Source organism: Phalacrocorax carbo, chromosome 1 (assembly GCF_963921805.1).
Source record: "Phalacrocorax carbo chromosome 1, bPhaCar2.1, whole genome shotgun sequence".
In the NCBI taxonomy this organism is placed as follows: Eukaryota; Metazoa; Chordata; class Aves; order Suliformes; family Phalacrocoracidae; genus Phalacrocorax; species Phalacrocorax carbo.
In genome coordinates, this window is record NC_087513.1 from 87,564,736 (window position 1) to 87,588,527 (window position 23,792).

Consider the following 23,792-nt stretch of genomic DNA (forward strand, 5'->3'; position numbering starts at 1 on the left):
TGATGTGCTCTGGTCTTCTAATTCCTAAGTTTGTTTGCTTTCAGTCATAGGCTTAGATTTCTGTGTCTTCACCTGCCTTTAATTAGCTGCAGACACCAGAGGGGGATTACGAGTACACAAAGCTACGCTTGACAGAGAGGGATTCTGCTTATATCCTCTTGTTCACTATCACATCATCTTCAAATGCTCATGTGCACATCTCTCTCCGTAGTGGAAGACTGAGCCACTTAGAGGTGACCTTTTTGCCCCCTCTGTTCCTACTGGCACAGTAGTGACTAAAATAAACATCCCAGTCTCCCTGTGAGACACCGTATTTGTATATCCAGGTGCAGTTCTGCTTTCTTGTTATGAACTCATTTCCAATAAGGTGCTTTCCTGTCCTTTGCTTTCTGTGCTTCATCCTTTTTCCAGTATATGACATCCTGATGGGGAATTTTCTGTGATACATGCAGATGACTTAGTCTCTCAACACTTTACGATGACTGAGAATCCCATGACTAGGGATTCAATAATAGCTTTCACCAGTGTGAAATATGGATGCAAGTTCTGGACTCTCCCACCCACACTGTTAGGTGAGACACATCTTCTAATTATAAACATTTTAAGCTGGCCCTTTACTTGCAAGTGCTCTCCTGCTCAGGTTTGTAAATCCAGGGAATTTCACCTAAGAAAGGGTAAGCTGAGGTACCTAAGGATATCAGAATTCTGGTGTATCAGTGATTGTTGGCACAGGACAGGCCTCTTCTACTTAAAGCATATGCTGACCACCCTCTGTAACCATCTGAGCACTCGTTGGTATTTTCCACTGCCCCACCAGAAATGACTATTTGTCCATTAGCTCTTTGAGTCAGAGCTGACCTGTTAATCAAGGCTGAAAGCCAGACCACAAGCTGCTGAAACAGATACCCAGCTGTGGACACTTTAAGCCCTACCCACTGCTTCTTGCAGTGTTGGATTCTTCAACACCAATGATTTTGCTACTGACTGTGCTGATTTCTGCCCTGATGCTTTTCGGTTTTCTGTAGACAGAGGCAACAGCCTGACATCAATCCCCTTGGCAGTGCATTCTGAGCACTGAGACAAGCCCTATTGCTGGTACAGACTGGTCACAAGTGATATAAATCAGAGACACAGAGGAAAAGATGGAACAGGACAGGATAGAGACAGGTTTGAGCGGAGCTGTTTGATCACAAGTTTCATCCACATCTGGACAAATATAAAATTATAGAGGCACCCAGAAACAACTGGAAGAGCTGTATAAAGACTGCTATTTCCATAAAGAGTCCAAGATCCATCTGGAATTGCAGCATGAAGTGCTGCTGTAAATTACCCAGACGTGCTCACTTTAGCCTGCCCCACTGTCCCCACTGTGAAATCACATGCTCTGATACAGGACAAGTACAACATTGCAACAATTCAGTGCAGTTTCTAAGAACGAGCAAGTACAATGCAAGCTCACACTTCTCATGCCCATTCTGCCAACTCTATGGAATAGCACAATCCTGGACAGCAGCCCCTTCATTTGCTCCCACACATTTTATACAGTGGAAAGAAAAAAATCCTTTGAGAACCGACACACAGGGCAAGGCAATAGAGGCTTTACTAGAGAAATATCAGGACAAAACTCCATGAAAAAAGTTGTCTCATAAAGCATGTATAAATACACCTTTAATAGAGTGCAGCCATGTTTTTCCCGATCCCACTAAAAAACAAGTGGCTGTAGACCAAGTTCTCACACTTTGTCAGAACTCACGTTCCTTTGCCCAGAGGCTCTGAGCACTGTAACAAACTACCAGCAGGTGTCAAGAGAGATAAAATCTTGCCAGCTGCCTTCCCTGGACAAGGCGCAATCCCATGAGCAGTCCATGCGCTGGATTCACTCCCTTCAGTTAAAACACTGCCAGAATGAGCTGACTTCTTCCACAGGAGAAAATCGACTCCATTTCCAACGGGCGTTCTGCTGGAGGAAAAGCATGTACCTTTGACAGCCACCTCACAAATAGTTCAAATGCATACAATTGCAGCAGACTAGAGAGAGTTCATCTCAAGACAACCATTCTGAGCTGGGGTTATGTGCTGGGTTATACCACATGGGGAGGGGCCAGACTTTATCCCAGTCAATAGACATCATCACAAATGTTCAGCCACAAGAACACTTCCATGGCCAGCACTGAGGTTACATGACCCCATCCAGGTGTTCTGGGTCCTGGGCAGCAAATTCTAGAGCACTGCAAGAACCATCTTCTCTTTCTTCTTCCTCTTCCTCTTCTTCTCCTCAAAACGGTCAGTAGCATCAGCAAAAAACATCACCTCATCCTTGGCCTCAATCTCCCTCTTCAGGTACTGGAGCCCTGCCATGTTGAATCCCAGCACATCCTGTAAAGACAGCCAGCACCACACTGTTGGGTACATCTCAAGCTTGTTAGGGAGCAAAGGGTCCTGCACTGGCCACACCCTCTACTAAGAAGTCATAAAAGGAAAACAATCCACAGATTTAAGTAAAGCAACATTATTTAAATGTAAACTTCATCTGAGTAGAACAATCAGCCCTGTACTCTGCTCCCCACAGTTCTCTCTCAAGAGCAGCTGTAATCTGCTGTATTTTCTGAAAGACAAGTTGCTGGCAGGCACCTGAAGTTGCCTCTGGGAAGATGCACAGTCTGCATTATTTGAGAAACTAGTGGCCCACAGAAAAGCCCAAGAGAAATAGAGTTTATTTACCTCCTACATATTTAGAAACCAAAGCCCAAATTCGTATATCAAAAAAACTAGAGTAAATGAGGGAGGGAGCACAGGGTCACCACTGGGTAGTCTCACATCAGGAAAAACAAGGAAAAGGCAACCTGTTTGCACAGGAGGAAGGTGAAATGGGCTCAAACCCAGAACCAACTGGACACCACAGACAACACATGCTCCGAGACTCTGGGCCATCCTGTTATTCCAGATCTTGGAGAAGTGGAGGCCGCAACACTCACCCGGGCCTCACTGACTCTGGAGATGGTGGTTTTCTTCAGATTTTCTATCACTGTCACCAGCATGTGGTTGCTTGTGATCTGCCCAAAATGTATCCTGGGAACAAAGCAGGCAGTGATGTATTGCAGCATTGTTCTTACAAATATAAGACAGCCCCTCTCCTGAGCCTCTGTATGTTCTGGACATAGGATTTTTAAATTAGGCCTCCCCAGATCAGCCTTATACACCAGACATGGGCAGATTTATCTGAAAAAGCTATTCCCTGAAGCTTCTCTTTAACATAGTGCTTCAAGGGGAAGGTCTCTCTTGGGTTCTCTCTGAGGGCACGGACTCTACAGTGACTGTGCCAGTGAAAGGCATCATTTCAGCCTTGATGCAGGATCTTTCATACCGATGAGACTTCGGGGATTAAGACTAGCAACCCCATCTGGGCATATCAGTACTCTGCATCTGATCAGTCCATTCCCACACACCACTCACTGTGGGCTGCATTGATTACTTATCTCCTGCCGAGACCATATCTTTATTCCCAAAGATGCTTCCCAAGAGCCAGAGACATATGACAATGCCCAAATTTTCCTCATGCTCTTACGCTACATAGGTTCATGGTAAGCAACACCATTCCTGCAGCTCCAGATGATGGGGTACATTCCTCAGTTCCGTGCTGTCCCAAAGCACTGTCTCGCAGCACAGGAGCAAGGAGTACCTCTCTGTTCACGTAACTGGCGCAAAGTGAGTTCATGACATGCACCAGCACGAGGGGCACAGAGGAACCAGCAGGCCTACTACTGACCAGAGCCCTCTTTGGGCTTCCTCAGGTCCAGATTCTAGACAGCAATAGCAGCTGAGCTATGACTAGCAGGTCTGTCTGGGCAGATGAAAGACTCACTTGAGCAGGAAGAGCAAAGCTCGGCACAGGAGTTCTACCTCCAAACCCAGCTGAATATATTCATTGAAGAGTCTGAGCACGTCAGGGACATAGGAGAATGGCAGCACCAGGAGAGACTCTTCCAACTCACTAAGGGGAAAGTGAAGGGACAGAAGCATTAGTCTCAGTCACCACACTGCGACAGATGACCACAAAACACTTCTGTATAGGAAGGCTCTGGTATAAAAGCTGTGCTAAGCATTCATCACTGCTGGTCTGTGACTGCCCACAAAGCACAGCATAGCTGCACAGACCAGAGCCCAGGCCAGCTGACATCTTCTGGCACAAGGAGCAGGCACACAATCTTCCCTCCTCAGCATCCCCAAGTTGCTCTTCAAATACATGTGCATACACATACACAGGCTTCACCCAACGCTCCCCATGGAAGGAACAATTTCCATTCCCCAATTCCATGCATGGTCCAAAAGTGGCTGCCAGGAACAGTAGCTCCAGACTCCCCAGCACTGCCCATATCCAGCACGGGAGACTGTCCCAGGACCCTGCCAGTCCTGGGCCCAGAAATCCAATACTCGATCACAAACCTGTTCAGCAGTAAGGCTCTTGGGACTCACCTCGACTTGACCTTCTTGAAAACTTCTAGGACATATGCAGAAGGCTGTAACAGAGGAGACACCAGCTCTGCATATCAAGAAACATTCCAACGCAATCATATGCCTTAAGGCCCATTTCACCCAGTTAGAAACACGCAATCACGTCTTGTGAGATGGACATATCAAGCTGAATATAATAAAGAGGAAACCCCTTCAGCTTCAATCAGCTGCCAGTCTGGGAAGTTATCCCTCCACAAAACATAAACCCAGCCTTCTTGGAATAATCTAAACTGATGAAAAATATTGTGAAAAGTCTAATTTATAGTCAGCCAGCTAAATTATCTCATATTCAGTTCAATGAATCTTGTACAAACTGGATAAAAAATTTGGTGACACAGCCAAATACATACAAAACCTTATACAATCTCATCTCCTGCTACTCCTGTTTATCTGCTGAAAGTGTTTGGCACATGCAGAGCACAGATGGGAAGTCTCTCCCAAGAAAGAGGATAACAGTCAATGCACAAAGTATTTTTGTTCATGGTCTGACATACTAAATGCCCATTGTGGCCATTTCACCATGTAACAGGACATGTAATAACATGCCATTGTGTTTTTACCCCATGGCCTAGCACTTGGGCATTCTTCCAGGACCTTGGGAATGGGTTCAAATCCGTTCTCTGTACAGTGGGATTCAATCAAACATCACCTGGCTCCAAAGAAATTGCTAGCTGCTAGTCCATAGGATTTCATTTACCCCTCTTCAGTCTATTCAACTTGCAATGAAATATGCCTATATTCACAGAGGAAGGGAGAGAATGGCTCTGGCTAAATGCTTAGCCATGTCACATGGTGAGGGGCACAGTGACAAGGGTTCTCAATTGCCCATTCCAGTGGATGCTCAGGTATTTTGTGCTAGATGGCACAGCTCCTCTGGAATATACTATAGCATGGCAAGTGCACCCTCCTGGCAGAGGGAAGATGTGCCCTTAGGCACACGAAAGGTTTGAACTAGCTTTCCCCTATCTCTGAGAATACCGTAAACCGCTGGCTCATGATAAGGTACATGATAAGATCATGGCTATGCTTAACCCTGATGGGGTTAAACTTTTGTAACACATATGCAAGATAAAAAAAAGGAAAAAAGTAAAACAAACCAACCAAACAAAAAAAGCCCAAACTGTGCTAACTTTGCACAAGCAAAACTGCTCAGTTTTCATTTCAGGTTGAACCAAGTAGTCCTCCTCCCCACAGCGACCTAGTCTTTCAGCTCAGCCAGCAAACCGAACAGCCCCACTACAGTTGAGAATGGCTCTGTGGCCTGGGCATTCCACTTACTGTAATATTTCCATAGGCACGGAGGATGGGATTGACAGGAAAGGGAACCTGGAGACACAGAATGGGTTAGAATGAGGCAGAGGGGTGTGTGTGTGTGTGTGTACAAATGCATATTCCCAGAGAAAACTTTAACCCACAGTAGAAGAGAGCTTTTTTCAAGTGTCTTTCTGCAATTCCCACACCTCTCCACCCTCCCCAGAACGTCACTGAAGGCCTCATTTGCAGCCAGTACACAATCTCATTCTCAGATGTATATGATTAATTCAAACGTGTATGAATTTTCTTCCAGTTCTTAATTGTCACTTTTCCCACTTATATCACAGCCCCTTATTTAGCAAGGAGTGATGAGATGAAGGCAAAGAATAAGCTTTGGGATGAATGCGCAGCAGCATGCTCTTCCAGGGACAAAAGTTATATCCTATACTGTGACTTTAAATGTAAAGATTGTTAGAATGAACACACCACTAACCATGCCCCAGGGCACAGTGCCATCTTGTTCTCCAAAAGATTTCAGCAAATCTTTGCTACGTCCAGCTGTCCTGATTTTATCTGCATGCTGAGCCTTTCCACCCAGATGACAGAGCTGGAAGGAAACACCCACACACTTTGGGACTGGTACATTCCTCAGTCTTTTACCTCTTTTCCCACAGCTTTGCATATGGCCTTGTGCTCCGTTAGTTTTGCCGTCTCTTCTCTATACAGCTCGATAGCTTCCATGATCCGCTCAGCCTGTGCAGCACAAGAACGGCACATCAGTGAGACCAGACAAGCCAAAGCAAAGCTCAAGTCCAACTGGACAAACAGAGGGCGAAGCAGGAGGGCTGACACGGAGCATCACATATCATCTCACTCAGAAAGGTAACCCCTACCCCACACTGCAGCACTACTCTGAGCACATCAGTCCTGTCCTGAAGATGTCAAACACCATCCACGTTCCCCCACTGCCCCACATGCTCTCCAGTGCAGCTTCAGTTGTTGCCTTGACATTGAATTACACCCCAGGCAAGCAGTGCCCCTTCAAGGCACAAGCCAAGGTCAGGCCATTTTGAGTATTCAGACTGAGGATTTCCTCTGTATTTACAAGAGCACCAGACTGTTGAAATCTGTGGCCATGAAATTACCCACCCCCACACCTTCCTGGTATACCTCCCACCTTAGGCACTGCAATAAATTTCCACCTGCCACAGATGCCATGGGACAGGGAAGCCCCTGGGAAGGAGGCCTGCTGCCTAGAGAACATCCAGCTACCTTGGGCTCCTTTGGGCTGCAAAACCCAAAGGGCAAGAGCAGCCCTGTCACTCCCACGCATGACAGGCAGAGAAATCTGCAGCCTGAATATCTACAGGAACCTCACACCTTGTTCGCTGGAGAGATCTCAGGAGGAGATAATTCCTGGTGGGTGAGTCTCCAGAGTCAGACCCCTCCCTGTTGGCCATGGAGCCGGACAGACTGCTCTTGGAGGCAGGGGCAATTCTGCCCTTATGTGACAGCACAGGTTACTTCTATTCAAACTGATGCTCCAACCCTGTGGCAGCCACCCTCCTCGTGAGATTGATAAGGCACAAAACAATGCTGGGGGACCCACACAATCTTACCGCTTTGATGGTTTCTATAGTCTTCTTTCCTGCCAGCCCCGTCTCTCCTTGCATCTCTCCAGCCACCTACAAAATACAGAGTTTGCAGCTTTCTCCAGTAGCAGCTGATACACGTAGGCGCCCCCTGCATCCTATCACACTCCATACTAAGAAAATCCATCAGCTCCATTCCCTGAACTGGTCATTTATGTGGGGAAATACAGGATTTCCCAAGGGCACAGCTTTTCCTCAGGAACAGAGGCACCATGCTAATACTGAGCCCTGGGAGGAAGGGTAAACACAGCTCTTGTTCTACCAACAGAGACTGAGTAATCCAATCCGTGTCAAAACTATCGACAACACAATCCAAGCATCTGAGCAAGAGGGATCAGGCTTCCCCACCTGTCCTGCACTATGTGGACCTAGAAGCAGCTGTCAGAAGGCAGCCCAGCCTTGGTACAGAGCTGGTGTGGACATGAACTGGGGAGATGAGATAGGAAGGGCAACAGCACAGCAAGGTTTTAGCATCCACAGCTACTGGGTAGCAGTTTGGCCAGCTCCACGCACACTCCTGAAGTTGTCTATAGGAAGTACCAGAGTCATCTGCACCATAGGGCAACCACAGCTTCAGCTGCACCTTACCCCCTGCACCTCCTCAAAGCAACAAAAAAAACAGTCCTCTATGACACCTCTTCTATGCCTTTTACAGTTATTCCAGACTCTGTACAGTCAGACTGACACACACTCAGATGGTGCAACTCACCACAGGCTGCTCTTCCTTCGCCACGCTCTCTTCATATTCAGCTTCTCGTTGCTACAGTGGATGAGAACACAACATATTAACACAGGTGAGCAGGCAGCAAGCAAGGGTACAAGTCCGTTCCATACTGGTTGAGCAAGGGAGCCTGCAGCTTCATGCAGCCCATTGCAAAACCAGTACAAATCAGCAGAGATCAACAATGCCAGTGCAAAATGCCCAACTGTCCCTGATCCCAGCCCCACGGAGAACTCTGGAATCTCCCAGAAAGAAATCAAGGTCTCTGTCTGGATGCAGGAACAGCCCTTAGACAGCCCACAAAGCTGAGACACAGACAACAGCAGTTCAGCACCAGGCCTTCCACCTGGCACATGGCACAGAAGAAACAAGTTTAGAAAAGTCGCAGGGTTGTCTTAGTCTGCAAGAGGGAAGAGCCTCCTGTCTGGCATCTCTCACACAAATAGGGCCCCACCAGTGTGCAATTCACTACTGGTGCATTCATGCCCATCTCAATACTCAAATTTCACCCAAATCACATTTTTCTGCATCTGGAAAAGGAGCTATCTCCATCTCTCCTTTTGCCACCATCATTCCTAGCACACCAACTACTGGCCATCAAGATGCTGCCTATGGGTCATCTCAGCTCTCTGCAAACAGGCTGCGACAAAAAAAAAATAAATAAATTGCAGGTTTCTCATCCACTCCTGCTTCTGCACATGTTTCTACATGCTTCCCCCACTGTGGTTTGAGAACCAATTTAAAAAGGGGAGACAGAGCCAGACTCCTCTGAGGGATATAGTGAAAAGACAAGAGTTACAAATTGTTCCAAGGAAATTTCCAACTGGATATGTGAAACAAGTGCATCTGCCAAACCCAAGGGTGGTTCAGCACTGGAACAGGTGCTCAGACAGCCTAGAAAATCTCATTCCTTGGAGATGTTCATGTATCAAGACAAGTCTCTGAGCAGCCTGATACAGCTTTAAGGTTATCATGCAGTGAGCAAAGGGTTGGACTAGAGACCCTTAGTTATCTTCCTGTTGAAGACCTTCTGTGAGTCTGATCCCACACAATATGGATCCCACTCAAATGGAGTAGAAGGGGCGTCTTCCAGTATCCCTGAGCTCTGGGGTCTGCTCCTGAGACAGAATGGACCTCTCACAGTTGGAAAAGAGGAAATAAAACCAAACTGCATTTAACAGGAGCAATGCTCTCCATCACTCCCCACAGCAGTCACCTGCTGAACTGCCTCCAAAGCACACTTGAGTTGAAAAGAGCACAAGAGAATAAGAGAAGGCCAAAGACTGTAGCCAACAGACCTGTAGAAAAACACAGCTATAGAGGAAAGTCTGGGAAGCAAGAGAGGAGCAAAACGTAGAGCAAGTTAGCCAGGCTAATGCAGTACAGACAGGCAAGCACAGGCAACATCTCCAGTGCTGTTTCCAGACAGCTCAGGCCACAGCCCCATCATGCAGAAATGCCAGTCAACCCTGGGCACCTCAACACCAGGCTGCAGTTACTAATGAAGAAGCCTGCCAAGTGTGGAGCCAGACTTCTACAGTGAAAAATGAAGAATGTGCCTTCTGAGGAAGAAACAGGTCTGAAAGTTGTCTCTGACAGGAAGGAAGGATGCAGCTCTTACCATCTCCCTCTCCTCTTCCAAAACAAGTGGCTCCCTCGTCCTTTCCCAGAGGCGCAGGGACTTGTCATGGGATGCTGACACCACATAGTCTCCATTGGGACTGAGAGCCAAACACCACACCTCCTGGTGATGCCCCTGCATGGTAGACAGAAGAGGTAAGACACGACCACCACCCAGCTCCCAGCCCCCGAGGGAAGTGCTGCTCATGCAGGGATAATGCTTCCTATTAACAGCCTCCACAGCCTCCTACCTCCAGTGTCTGGATGTGCTCAAATTTATCTGCATCCCACTGCTTAATCTTGCTGTCCTTCCCAGCTGTGAAGAAGAGATGGGACTTTGCCACAAACTGCAGATACATCACACTGGAAGAGAAAAAGGCTCAAATTCACCCACTTGGAGAACACTGCAGACCTCCCCCCATCCTATGCTGGGCAAAAGGGTTATTGCTGTATCACAACCCCTTGGAGATAAGGTAGCCCACAGCCCAGAGATGCTATAGGATTTGACTGACCTGTCATCGTGGGCAAAGAGAGAGCGGTGACAATCCCCAAAATCCAAGCCCCAAATCTTCACATTCCTGTCAGCAGAGCCAGTTGCAATTAGAGTCCCATCCTACAGAGCAACGAAGAGGAGGGTGTGGGAAGCTGGCTGGCAGCCCCATGAGGAATTGCTGCTGAACCAGTGGCTAAGTAGTGTTGAGTAGTCACATATCTGGCTCCTGAAACATGCCCTCCTGATCCCTGCACCTCCTCTCATCAGGGTGGCCCATTCTTGTGGTACTGGCACAGCCCACTGCCAGCATCCTGGCTTTTTTCTGAGCCTCTGCAGGCACTTAAGACCTTAGTTGTATCTGGACACTTTTGGCTTTCAATGAGCTGCATTCCAAGGACAGCCCAGAGCAAGATGCAGCCCAAGTATGAACAGGCATGAAGAGGCTGCTCCACCTCAGCACTTGCTCTCTGCTGCCACTAACGAAGAATTCAGGTTTCTCTCACACAGTAACTTTAGCAGAGAGCAGGCTGTGCTTCTTAAGATGAGTATAGGGAACCACCGCAGCATTTTGATTTCCACTCACTCACAAAACGCCCTGTTCAGTTCTGTCACAACCACTACTCTACGACCCCTCCCATGACTGTGGGATAAAGAGGGGCTTGCTGTGTCCCATCAAGAAACTGCTAAGTCGAGAGGAAGGAGGTGACAAGAAAGCATTGCCCTAGAGGCCTTACTGCCAGCAGAGGTTCTCACAGTCATCCCTATCACCACGGTCCCACCTAACACACAGCTCTAATGATACTTACAGAGGAGATGTCCATACACAGCACTGGCAGCTTGTGTCCATACAGAGAGAGGAAAAACTAAAGCAGAAGAAAGGTGTCTTGGTTAGACATGCTCGGTAGAGGTGTGCAAAAATCTCAAGCTCCAGGCTAGTTCTGCTCTGCCTCAGGAGCTCTGTCTTTCTAGCACTGCTAACTCTGGTGCTAACCACCACTGCCTATGGAGTTTACTTCTCTTTGCCTGTCAGTGCTGGTCTTTCTTGTGTCATTCTCTAACAGGCACATGCTAACACACAACCCACAAAACCACCACACACTGCTCACAAGGAAGATTCTCCTCCCCCAGGCTTTGCCTCTGCTATGCCCTATTTAATGCCTTACAGTGCCTCGTAGTTCTGGAGTACCACCATGCCTGCAGTGTTTAGAATGAACCTTGCCACCTGCGGGTTCACAATACTTCCCAGCTGAAAAATGAAAGTGTGGGCTAGCCATGGTCTGTCAGATTTGGACACCTGAAGTGGGATGCGTGGTCTCTCCTTGATTCTTACTAGTGTCACGCAATAGACAGACATTTTTCCTGTGTATTACTGGTCTTTCAGGCTACAGTTACATCACTCCCTGCACAGCCTCACTGCCCATTTGGTCATGCACCTTGAGCGTGTCAATGTAGAAAATCTTCACAGTGCAATCCAGTAAGGAGACAGCCAGCAGTTTCTGGTTGGGGCTGTACCGCACACAAAGAACATCTTCATCCAACTGCAAAACGCGCACATGTTTCATGGAGAGCCTGGCAACAGAAAGAGGGAAAAACAACTGTTATCCCAAACAAACAAGTGGGGAAGAGGTATGAATACAACTCCCACATGGCACCCTGGGAAAGCAAGTTAATTCTAACACACAGCATCTCATTCCTCCTTACGACTTGAACAAGACAGGACTGGAAATAAGCAGGGATTGCAGGCTGATAAACTTCACTACTGAATTACTGCTTAATGATCTGGAGGCCCATCCTGTGATTAGAAGCTAAACTCACACACAAGCAAGGGGTCAGAAAATGGCAAGTACTCTTCCCCAGCTAAGCTCAGGCCTTCACAGCACAGCACTGAGCTCACACTCTTCTCCACGTGTTCCACATACATGTCATGGGCACTTGTGCACAGCAAAGGCCAAAGCATCCATCAATGACTATGGATACCGCAGCTGAATGTAGTCTAGAAAGGTTTATTTTCTCACCTTTTCTGAACACTGCTCTCATCCTTCACAAGCTCAAACTCCCAGAACTTGACACATTTATCAGCACCTCCTGTTACAAAGCCACGCTGCAGGGGAAAACAAAAATTGTGAAACCAGTTTTGCCATAACCCAGAGAAATTCTTCAGGAAATGCCAACACATAAGGAAGCTTTTGAAATCTCCCACATTCCTACAGTATTAATGATTAAGCAGACACCACCAAGAGTACTTGCTCTGGTAGGAGCATTGGCTGAACAACAACAACAATTATTTCAAAAGTTCTGGCAGGAAGGTCTAAGACAAAGACTCTAAATGTAAATCAAGACATGGGCTGAAACTCTGGGGCTGAAAGAAGTCATCTCAGCTGCAGGTAATGATGTGTTTGTGTTTTGTGGGCAAGTTGACACTCTCACTGTTACTGGATCACACACACACCTTACCAACAGCCCACAAGCACAGCCTTCTAAAGGAAGAGCAGTTCAACATTATCCCTTTTACATTAAGAACAGGGGTAGAGTCTCTCTCAGATGTTTTAATCTGTAGGGTGAATGAATCTCAGGCAGGTTATTACTTGCTATGGTTTAGATTCCACTAAAAACCACTCCAGCTTCTAGCACATTACCATGTAAGAAAAATAAGAAAAGCACACACAACAGAAGAAAGTGGAAACTGATGGAAACCAATATGAACCTGAACTGTGGTAATGGAGAAAAACTGATACAAGGAGTAAGAGACACAAACAGATTTCTACAGCCAAGGTGGTTAGGCCAAACAGAGTTAGTATGTGCGTGTAAAACGGGAACATTAGGAAAAAAAGTATCATTTCAGTAGTACTGACCCACTTCTACAAGGAAGTATGAGAACTATTAAACAGCAATGCTCAGTAAACATTTCTCATCTGTTTTGCTCAGGGGAAAACTACATACTGTATTCACATTGCAAGACAGTGATGAAAAACTGCTCCAGAAACTCACAAGGCTGTCAAAAAGCAGCTACCTATGTCAGACATTTATAAATCAATGGTTCAGATCCCCTAAATCCAAGACTTTTACAGAGCTGAATGATGTACTCTCCAAACTGTCGATGTCCATTCTCAGCAACTTCAAAAATACTGAGGGAGATCCAAGAAGAAAGTACGTTTAACACCATAATTCAAACAGGGTAAACAGGCAGGCCTGGTAACTATGAGGATGGTCAATAGAAGTAACAGATAATTGCAGTTTCCACCAAACTAAACTGAATAGGAAGAGTTTACAGGAAATTAATTTGATGGGGATTATCCTTTCCCTTAATAAAGCTGTAGTTGATAATAGTAACAGTGTTGCTCAAGCAAGGCATGCCTCTTAGCCTTGTGTTACATTTTCATTACAAAACAAGGATAATACAGCTCAATAGAGCAAGTACTCCATGGATTAAAGACCAGCTAAGAGGCTTCAAAGCTTAATTTTAAATGAGAAATACCTAATAACTTGACACTATGCTGCTTACAGATTTTACGGATTACTAGAAAAATAACCAATTAAATATATCTATATAATGTCAGAGCTATTAAAACTCTCTGAAAAACAGTGCCCAAACAGAACCAAAACATTAATCTGTATGTTAGGAAGCAAGGATGCAAGCCCCACGTATATGACTTCTGCAAAGCAGTGTCCAAAAATGGGTTTTGAGGGACACATTGGATTATTATGTGAACGCACATTCTCACTGCAGAGCTATCGCCAAAAGAGCTATTTAAGTCCTTGGATGGATTCAAAAGGCACTGGCATAATTCCTATCCCACAGTGCATGCAGATCCTGGGGCCACCAGCAAAAAAAAAAAAAAAAAAAAAAAAAAAGACTACAGTAACTTAAAAAGTACATTTAAGAGCCTGGAAGACACATCCTGCAGGGACTAGAAGTTCAGCCTAATGACCATCAGATAGATGAGGAGGGTGATTTGGTCACTCAAGAAGAGTACAATATGAAGAAAAAACATCACTATGTTAATGAGATCTTTAATCCAGCAGACAAGCAGCAAATTTAACAAGGAGAATAATCAGCCACTGCAGCCTGTTATGAGGGGCTGAAGCTCTCCACAGCTGGAACACATCCACAAGACATACTGCTGCACACATGGACTCCACCAGGGCTGTCCGAGTGTTCTCAATCATGCAGAAGCCAGATGAGGAGATGAGGATGGTCCCACTTTAGCCCAAAGACTCATTGCCATGTGCCACATAACTAGAGGGTTTATTCATCAAGCTGTGCATGCATCCACAGTTAAAGTTCTTAGACGCTACCAGCTGCATCCTCCACCTCCCAGGATGAGGGGTTCCCATGCTCCAATCAGTAGTGCAAACACAGCACTATAGGAAGAAGCTAAATGAAAAAAACATGCAATAGATGATGCTTAGAAGGGTGGCTGAGTTACCTGGTCTGGTGAAAGAGCAATGGACCACACCGCCCCGTCATGAGCATTAAGTGTCTCCATCAGACTCCCAGAAGCCAGGTCATAAAGCTGCAGCTTCCCTGTCTGCAGAGAGAGATACATCAGAGAGGACAAATCACCCCCTCCACCTTTGCAACACACAACAGCTCCTAGCAAGAAAGCAACCCTGCCGCCCAACTCCTGAACAGCCAGCTTCATTAGGTGGCTGTTACATACAGATGGCCAAACTCCTATTCCTCATCAGGGACTTCCCAAAGCTCTCCCCGGATGTCCAGCTTAAGCCAAAGGAGCTACATAAAGAATCTGGGAACAAAGCAGAACCTAACTGTTGGAGAGGGTTTTACACCCAAAACAGAGTGCTCCAGATCAGGAGACACAACGCATTTTCTGTAAGGCTGCATTTTCAGAACATTTCCAGACCCAGGCAGTCTGGAGTGCAGAAGCGACACCATTTACCTTGCTGCCAACAATGACCTGCCGATCTCCTGGGACGAAGAGCGAGCAGAGTGCGTACTCACAGTCCATTGTCCGGATGCACTGCAAGGTCGATCTGTGGACAAAGACAGAGCCCAAAACCTCTTATCACACACAAAATCTGGCCTGCTAAGTGATACGTGCTCCAGAGTGGCCTCTGCCCGCAGCTGTCTTTTCAGCTGGGGCTAGAAGATACACCACCACCATTCTACAACCCAAATGCTATCCAGCATTACTGCTAAGAACATTTTCCGTAAAAACAGGCAGTTACATAGTTTGCCATAATTACTTATTGCTGTTACGAGCAAAGACAGAGCTCTGATTCTCCAACAGCAATTCTTGTCATTCAGGAGAGGAGGGAGAAGTGTAAGATAGCACACTCAAAGGAAACAGAGCTTGAAATCAGCGCCACTCAGGAAACACTGGGACAACACTCTAGCTCAAAACAGTAGCCTACTCAGTCTAATACCAGCTCGTTCAGATAAGATGCCAAGAAACCCAGGTGTTCCCTACAGAACAGGCAGTAGCAAGTTTAGGGTAACAGTTACTAGCCCTTATTAAAAAAGCAAAAAAAACCCACAACAAAATACAGTCCATATACTGGACGGCTATGTATGATCTTTGCTTAGAGATTTGTCTTTTATACCTGCCACTAAACCTAGCCTCAGTGCTGCTTTACAACATCAAACTCCATGAGTTAATATGCAGTTTTAGCTCTATGGCTTCTCAGTTTCCCTAACAATGAAAGAAGTAAAATAATTTCCTGTTTACTTCCTTTACTTCATTCACTATTTTATATTTCTCCATCATCCCCTCTTCCTTATCACTGCCTCTCTGAACACAGCATCCCCGAGTTCTGTGAGACTGACACACATAGGGTAGAGGGGACGTACACAACTGGACTGTCTACCTGTTCCAAATCTTTACAGACTCTGCAGCTGCTGAGAGAATGGCAATGTTGTCAGAGCTGAAAGCCAATGTCCTGACATCACTGCGGTGGCCTCCAATGGTTATCTTGGATGTACGGACAGCCTGCGGGACTTGTTCGGACAGGTTCAGGTTATATGACTCAATGATGTTATTCTGGAGCAGTAGTACAATCTTCAGCTCTCCTTTTGGAGAGAGAATCAAGTCAAATGACCTGTTTGATTAGACAAAATCAGAGCTGTACACAGGGACAATAACACAAAATGTAGGAGGGATCAGTTATCAAGAACAATTGAGAAAGAGGAATATAGACAGAGGCATGCCACAAGCAAGTGCACACAAAGCCAGAGGTGTGCACAAAGGGGAACTCTTGTGGAAGAGGTATGAATGGAGATCATGGCAGGCCTCTCCCCAGCTCCAAGTTGAACAGATGTTAAGGGGGAAACTTCTTCCATCTCTCCCCACGTTGAGCTGCGCAGAGCTCTCCCCAGGTAGCTGCATAACCACAGATCAGCCTCTACAACAGGCTTTCCACTCACTTGATTTTAGAAGAAGCTTTGATGTTAGTGACCCGCTGAATCTCCTCCTGCAGGCTCAGCTCCACACTGGTTTCAGGCTCCTCTTCAGAATTCTGTCTAAAAACGTCAGACGACAGAGGAGAGACAAATAATCCAGCACAGCCAAAACAAACTAATACAAAGATAGAGAATAACATAAGGAAACCGCTTAGCCTGATGTAAACAAACGCCCTCTTGCCCAGCAGTACTAACTACATTTAAAAACAGGGTGAGACAGCAAAGTTCATGCTGGTATGCAGACTACTAAAGAGACAAACTGTCCTAAAAAAGGCAACCTCATCCACAGCCAAAGCACTTGAACAAGGCACATTAGAAAGATGGATACAAAACAGACAACAGAAAACGGCATTTGAGTGCAAAATCAGCTTCTGCTTATGTCCTACCACTGACCAGAAGTCCTCAGCCATTGCCAAAATGCATCTCCAGATTTATGTGCCCTGTACATCAATTTCTACCATGGATCCAGACCTCTCGCTAAGGGCTGTTGTGAGGCACCTGTTAAGTGCCAGGATACCCAGAGAGACACTTAACACAAAGTAAGCATTAATAAAGCTTTCATCTGTATCTCTGCCTACTGTAAAACAGGAGACGAAGTATCAGAGTCGCTCTGGCTTCTCAGATGAAATTCTCATTCCTGTATGTCCTATCAAGGACTTTATTTGATGCACCAAGCAGTGTAAATATGAATGTCAGGTAGAAGTGAGCAACTCTGAAAAACCCATTTTATGTCCATTCCTTTGTACACATTAGGTTTATTTGCAGGGGGAAGACTCAGAAAGAAAGGTTACTTCCTCAGTCTCTGGGAGCAGCGTTGCTCAGACAAGCACCAAGAATGCACAGGAACAGCGACCTCAAAATACAACAGCTAGCACAGACAGAATGCCCAGCAGCTTGGAGTTCAACCACTGTGTCATGCTGCTGAAAGGCTTTCCTATCTGTTCTCTGGACACAGACAGCATCCAAATACATCCAAAAAGACTACTTACTTGGCTTTTTTCTTTGCTTTCTTCATTTTCTTTTCCAATTTCTTTTGGAGTTCCTCTCCAGAAAGGATAGAGAACACTTCCAGAACAGCGTCTGTTCCCTAGAGACAGAGCAAACAAAGTCAAAGGCACACAAAGCCCTGGCTGGCCCTTACAGAAACTACAGAAGGTGTCTAACAGCCTCCTTTACAGCTTGATAGCAAAGCTCTGCATTACTTACATGGCAGGCCAAAATCTTGCCTGTTCGGTCTGTGGCAAGAGTAACTATTCGGTCTCTCCCTTCCCGCATGATGGATCCAACTTTGCTGCACTTTATGAGGCGCTATAGGGAAAGAAGGAGAAGAACTTAAGTCTGAAAGGTCAAGTGATCTTCTCAAGCAAACTGAGAAATCTACTGGCAAGGGAAGTCAAGAGGGGAAGAGGTGGAAATGAACCTTCAGGGTCCTGATAGAACAGCTAGCAAGGATAATCTAGGGTCAAAACAAGCATTTGTGTAAGCTACAGGCTTATCTCACTATGTTTTGTTGCATTTTAGCTGAAAATAATCATTGACAGTTTCAGCAGAAGAATAATTTAACTTCATTGGCAAACCACAGCCATTTAAGAGACAGAAATGAATTTTTGTGCTACAAAGGCAGCAGAGATCAGTTCTTCTGCTAGAAGAGGCAGAGAAGGTGAGAACAGAGACTCTTAAACAGGTCGTTGAAGGGACAGAAATCCTCCGGAGAGGAAGTTGGAAACGTATTTATAAGGTCAGGTATCTTCTACTATAACTACAAGCAATCTGAAATCTGAGAAGGACCCCAGAGAGTTGCACCAGAAAGACAGATTCAGTAAAGTCTCCACCAGCAGCACAAGCGGGGACGGTTTTCCGCAATTTAATCTCACACCATATTTCATTATGGTTACTCTGACCTCTCGGCTTCTGCTACTGACCTGCAAAGCTGGGCATCAGCACTGAACCCAGCAGCTGCCAGCCAGCTAGTGACTATTCTATTTCCATGTTGCTCAATGAAAGAGCACTGTTAGCACTGCTGAACTTTAAACACTTGCTAGTTCCCCCCAAACATAGGCAAAGAAAAAGCTTTCAGTGGACAATAACACATGTATGTGTTTTGGCACACATACTTCTGATGATGTTCTGTAGGTAGATGGGGCAGCAACTGCTGCTGAGGAAGATGTTATGAAGCAAGACAAGAATTACCACATTTTCCCTAACAGGCTAAATATGACACTCAGGGTATAAACCCAATGCAGAGGAGCAATGTGTGAGTGACTTTCAAACTCCTGCTGGCTCTGCAAGCAGCACCATGTAAATGGGGTTAGATACACCATCCCACAGACAGCATGGAAAACGGAGCTTACTTCCTCGGGACTCTCATCCAACTCTAGGGTCTCATCCTTGCCAGTGTTTTCTTCTGCTCCAGGTGAAGATCCTTTGCTTTTCTTGGATTCTGGCTCATCAGGGTCTTTTACCTGTTCACAGACAAAAAAAACCCATAAGGAATACCTTAAAACACACAAGCTACAGTGTTACGGTTCCACGTATGCGGCAACAAAGGAGTGGCCTACAGCATGCCTGTAGGCACCAAACACTCCATTGTCCTCCCCTGCTTCTCATCTAACCACAGGACTGCCTTCTCTAGCCATAACCTAGAAGGCAGTAAGTTCTGACACATTCTGGAAATCTTGTTCTGGACGTGCTCGCAGCTTCACTTGAAAGCTCAAAACACAGAAAACAGCAACGTCTATCCCAAGAGCAGCTTCTGGACCCCTCAGACAGCAAAGACATTGCTTCAGCTCTGTTTCCTAGAATGTCACTCAGATTTAATGTGTTCCAGACCCATCTTAGCCAAAGGCAAGCAGCTGGACAAGACTATGAGAGGTTATAGAGGGAATATCTTACCTCCTGGATGTAAGTGATATCCCACACCCTCAGCTCACTGTCAGCACTCCCAGTGATCAGACGCTGCTCTTCAGATACCAAAGCCATCCCCCAAACCTGTCCAGAGGCACAATGTGAAAAATTGGCTTATAGCTCCTTTAACTATCGTAACAAAAACAAAGCATCTTTGATTGATTTATTTAAACAGCAAACAAGAAGAGACTGAATCTAGCTGGGACCTCCTCCAGGGACATCCATATTGGAATTGTCACCCACTGCATGTTGATGACAGCTCCTGGAAAGTTTGAAAGTTTCTTATTTGCTCATCTCTAAAGCCTAATGACAAGCAAAATATATCACAGTGCCAGTTTACAACTCCTGAGAGCAGGGAAAGCACCAAGTGAGCCATGACATGTAATCCAAAGTCCCTCCTCCCCACACATCCTCTTTACCTCAGTACGGTGTCCAACCAGAGTTTTGAAGCAGTGCTGGGTGTCCAGATCCCACCATTTCACCAATGTGTCTTTGCCGCTGGAACAAAGGAGAAAGAACTCAAGACATGAGGAGAGACTGCCAGAGCTCATGCGCTTAGAAAAGTGGTAGAAATAAAAAAAAAAAATCTAAAAGATGCCACAACATATCACAGAGCAGCTGCTCAGACATTGAATTCCACAAGCTATACAAGGACAAAGTGTAGCAATACAAAGGTGCTGCAAAAAGGTATCTAGCAAGTCATTGAAAACTGCTTCCTCTTCTGGATTCAGCTGCAAGCCCCAGTGTCACACAGCCTCCTTTCTCACTTATTTAGGGTGAGAACAATAAAAGCAAAGTGCTGATGAATTCTAAAGCTGTTTCTAAAACCCCTCTCCGCATTCTCAACCTGTGCCATGCCTGTGCACTGACCAGGCTACAAGAAAAGTAGAGGCCTTCATTCTGAGCAGTGATTTGGAGCTGCTCCTCCTAAAGGAGAATTACAGCTATTTCAGTCCTTCTAAGTCCCCATAGGATTAGACCTCCTTGAAAACGTATTTCTGGCTATATTATGCTACCCCGATGCTACAAGAACATCTGAGAAAAGTAATCTGAACATTTATACAGATTATTTCAGTACACCCTACAACAATTAATATTTTTTTTTTATTTTGGTAACTTTGTCAGAGCCTATTTTCCTCAATAAGTCTCAACTAAATCAAAATATAAAACTTGTTGTTCCATTACTAAGCTGCCTCAGTACAAAAAAAATCTGATTACAAGTGATACTTATTGTTAATCCATCTCTTTCATTACACAGGATCCAAAGGTACTTGTAAATTGGACATATGAAAATATTGAAAAAAAATCTGTACACAAAGGACTGCAGTTAGCTGCTTGGGGATAAAACCCAATCTTAAGTAAGAAAAAAAACTTTGCATCTCCAGAAAAATAGTATAACATCTGTACTCTTAACAAAAAAGAGGAATTCTTTATCTCAATTTAGTTACTGAGAGAATTAAGAAGCATTTCTAAAGTTGACCTGCAAAAACTTGAAATTGCATTAAGAAACAGGCATCACCTATCAAGCCAACAAAATACTACTTTTTCCATTCAAAACAACAAAAAAGCACCAAAAAATGTTATAATTTTGCACTGAACTGACTGATATTTGAGCAAGAGTATCATCTGTCAACTGTTGATTATTAAAGGAATACAGTCAACCAGCAGCTCATGTTGAATAACTAAAAACTAACTCAAAAAAAACCCTATCACCTTTTAATTAATGCCTATAATTACAGCCTGCTAGGAAGCAATTTTTCTGTCACATTGCTGTGTGAATTACACGCACAGAAGGTAAGCCTGCTTAATCCTTCAAGAAACAGCAAAAATGGTTACATACATAACGAACATATCACTATGCCTTGTTACAATAATTCTAAGTTACTACATTTACCAGCAAGTTAAACCTTTTTCCAAACACTGTTTTTCAGGATAGCCATTTCAGTTCCGCTTAACACATTTGGATTCAGACACCAGACTTTTGAGATATGCAGCCGTGACAAAATCATATTCTGAGCTGCTAGTGGGTCCGAGATATCATGAGTCAAACAGCTGTGGCATGTAGGATGTCTGAATTGCAAGTAAAACCACAGCTACTTTCCTGATTGACCACTACACTTAACCTTGCTCACCTGGTGACCAACAGGTTCTTCTCCTTCAAGAAAAGGACTTGAGTTACAGCATCCTTATGTCCTTTCAGCCGGTACAGACCACTCTCATTGATGACATCCCACACGATGACATCTGTATCCTGGAACAGACAGAGTGTCTCCAAGGGACTGGTATTTGTCTCTGCAAAATATCTAGCTCTGCTATGAGATGGAAAAGGTTACCTGAGAGCAAGGTTTCTCACTCTGAATTTGAATGTTAGGGATGATTAATGCAAGTGACGTTCATTCCCCTGAGGTGCACCTCTGCCCTGCCTCACAAGCTTCTTCACCTTTAACAGGTCTTCTAGTTCCCCACTCCTGCCCTGTGGTCCCCGCTGCTCTCCCAGCCCTGGGCTCCCCAGCTTCATTGCCATCTTGCAGCCCTAACTCCTCTCCTTGCCATCCTCTGACTACAGGCAGCGGCCACATAACCCACTTAAAATACCGAACGTTTTAGTGCAGGTCAGCCTTCTCCACAGAGCGTGTCTATGAAAGGGCTGTCCTCCAGATGTGCAACCCTCACCTTTGAGCCAGATACCAGCCGTCCACCCAGATGGTCATACTGCAGGGTTGTAACTGCAGCCTTGTGTCCATTGAAAGTGATATTTGCCTCTCCACTTAGGAGGCTGAAGACACGGATTGATCCATCTTCATACCCAACAGCCAAGTGCAACCCATCTGGAGAGGGGCAGAGGCAACTGACCTCCTGCTTGACACCCTTAAGGATAAGAACCTGCAATTTTTAGGAGACAAAACACATATAATGTTGATAAATAGCATGTCAGAGCCAGATACTTACGCACCAGAAAGACTATATTCTTCTCTTCTACTGAACTTGCAACTGAGCAATTCTGCCACTTTAGAAGTTCATTTTTCAGCTTCCTACACCGAATACAGTGTCGTTAGCCCCATTTTACAAGGCAGACAGCAGCTAAAAGGGAGGTAATTTCTCATAATCAAACAGGAAACTGGTGCAGAATGAGGCCTGGAACTCAGAGGCCCCTGCATTTTAAGTTCCAGAGAGCAAGGAACATTGTTTGAGAGTAAAGTCCGAAAGCTTCTTCCTGACCCATCCTCTCTTGCTTGGACTGTCTCAGAACAGAGCTGCTTTTCAACAGACTGCACAAGAGCTTGGGAATGATAAAAACATCTCTGAAACAACATGCTGGCAGTCACCAGTCTATGGGCCATAAAGCCAATGCTGAATTCAGTTTGTGGTGGACAGTAGTACTTACAATGATTTCAGAATCTGACAGGAGAAAACATGCGGCAAAGTCCTTAAAGTTACAGCTCACAAACCCACTATGGAATACAACTTTCACATGGGAAGCCCGGTTCCACAGCCAAAACACAAACTCCACAACATCCCTGTTTCATCCCAGAACTTTCACATAGTACTGCTACCGGTCACGAGATAAAAAGGGAACAGCTTGCCAGTCACCGTGGCAGCAAATACTCTTCCCCAACTGAGGCACCAACGGCAAATCTCAAAGGATCAACAGCGAGATTCAGCCAGGGCACACCCCACAGCTGCAGACTCGCACCACAAGCAAACCTCAAGGTGCATTTAGACTACAGGAAAGGGGGGAAGCTGTAGAGGTGATGCTTCCCCTAAAAGGCAGCCCAGTGACACAGACAGCTTTACTTCAGGTGGTCCAAAAACATGCCCCACTCCCCACCCCCTCCCGCACACACACACCCACACACCCCGCTGCCCCAGGGAGGGCCCCGCTCTCACCTTCTCTCCTTTCCGCGTGTCCCACACGAAAACGTGCTCGCAGGCCGGCACGGCCACGCAGCGGCCCCGCTCGCCTCGCAGCGCCACGAAGGCCGCGTTGCCCCTAGCGCTGGCCACCAGCCCGAAGAGCGCGGCCGGACCGTACCGCAGGTACTGCCGGGTGAGGCCCATGGCGGCACCGAGGGGAACTCCGGGCTGCGGGGGGAAGGAAGGCAACGGGGAACCTCGGTCCGGTCCCGCCCCGCCCGCCCGTTACAACCGGCCGCCACACGTGCTGAGCGACCGCCCCCCGACTCGCGCCGAGGCCGGAAGTGTGTCGGAGCGGGC

General features: G+C 45.9%; 1 protein-coding gene across 1 annotated transcript; it reads right to left on the reverse strand.

The window, feature by feature from the left end:
- Positions 1-1,576: 1,576 nt before the first annotated feature.
- WDR3 (WD repeat domain 3) lies at positions 1,577-23,782 on the reverse strand. Its single transcript, XM_009513010.2, has 26 exons — positions 23,466-23,782; positions 22,251-22,460; positions 21,710-21,828; positions 19,997-20,075; positions 19,566-19,661; positions 19,025-19,135; positions 17,880-17,981; positions 17,663-17,760; positions 16,638-16,733; positions 16,082-16,312; positions 15,154-15,247; positions 14,680-14,781; positions 12,268-12,353; positions 11,686-11,821; positions 11,059-11,115; positions 10,272-10,372; positions 10,011-10,122; positions 9,761-9,895; positions 8,128-8,178; positions 7,386-7,451; positions 6,427-6,519; positions 5,791-5,838; positions 4,474-4,517; positions 3,863-3,991; positions 2,976-3,069; positions 1,577-2,376 (listed from the first exon to the last, which is right to left on the reverse strand). The coding sequence occupies exons 1-26, from the start codon at positions 23,634-23,636 to the stop codon at positions 2,221-2,223; spliced, it is 2,817 nt and encodes a 938-aa protein (XP_009511305.2). The 5' UTR covers positions 23,637-23,782; the 3' UTR covers positions 1,577-2,220.
- Between the last annotated feature and the right edge of the window lie 10 nt (positions 23,783-23,792).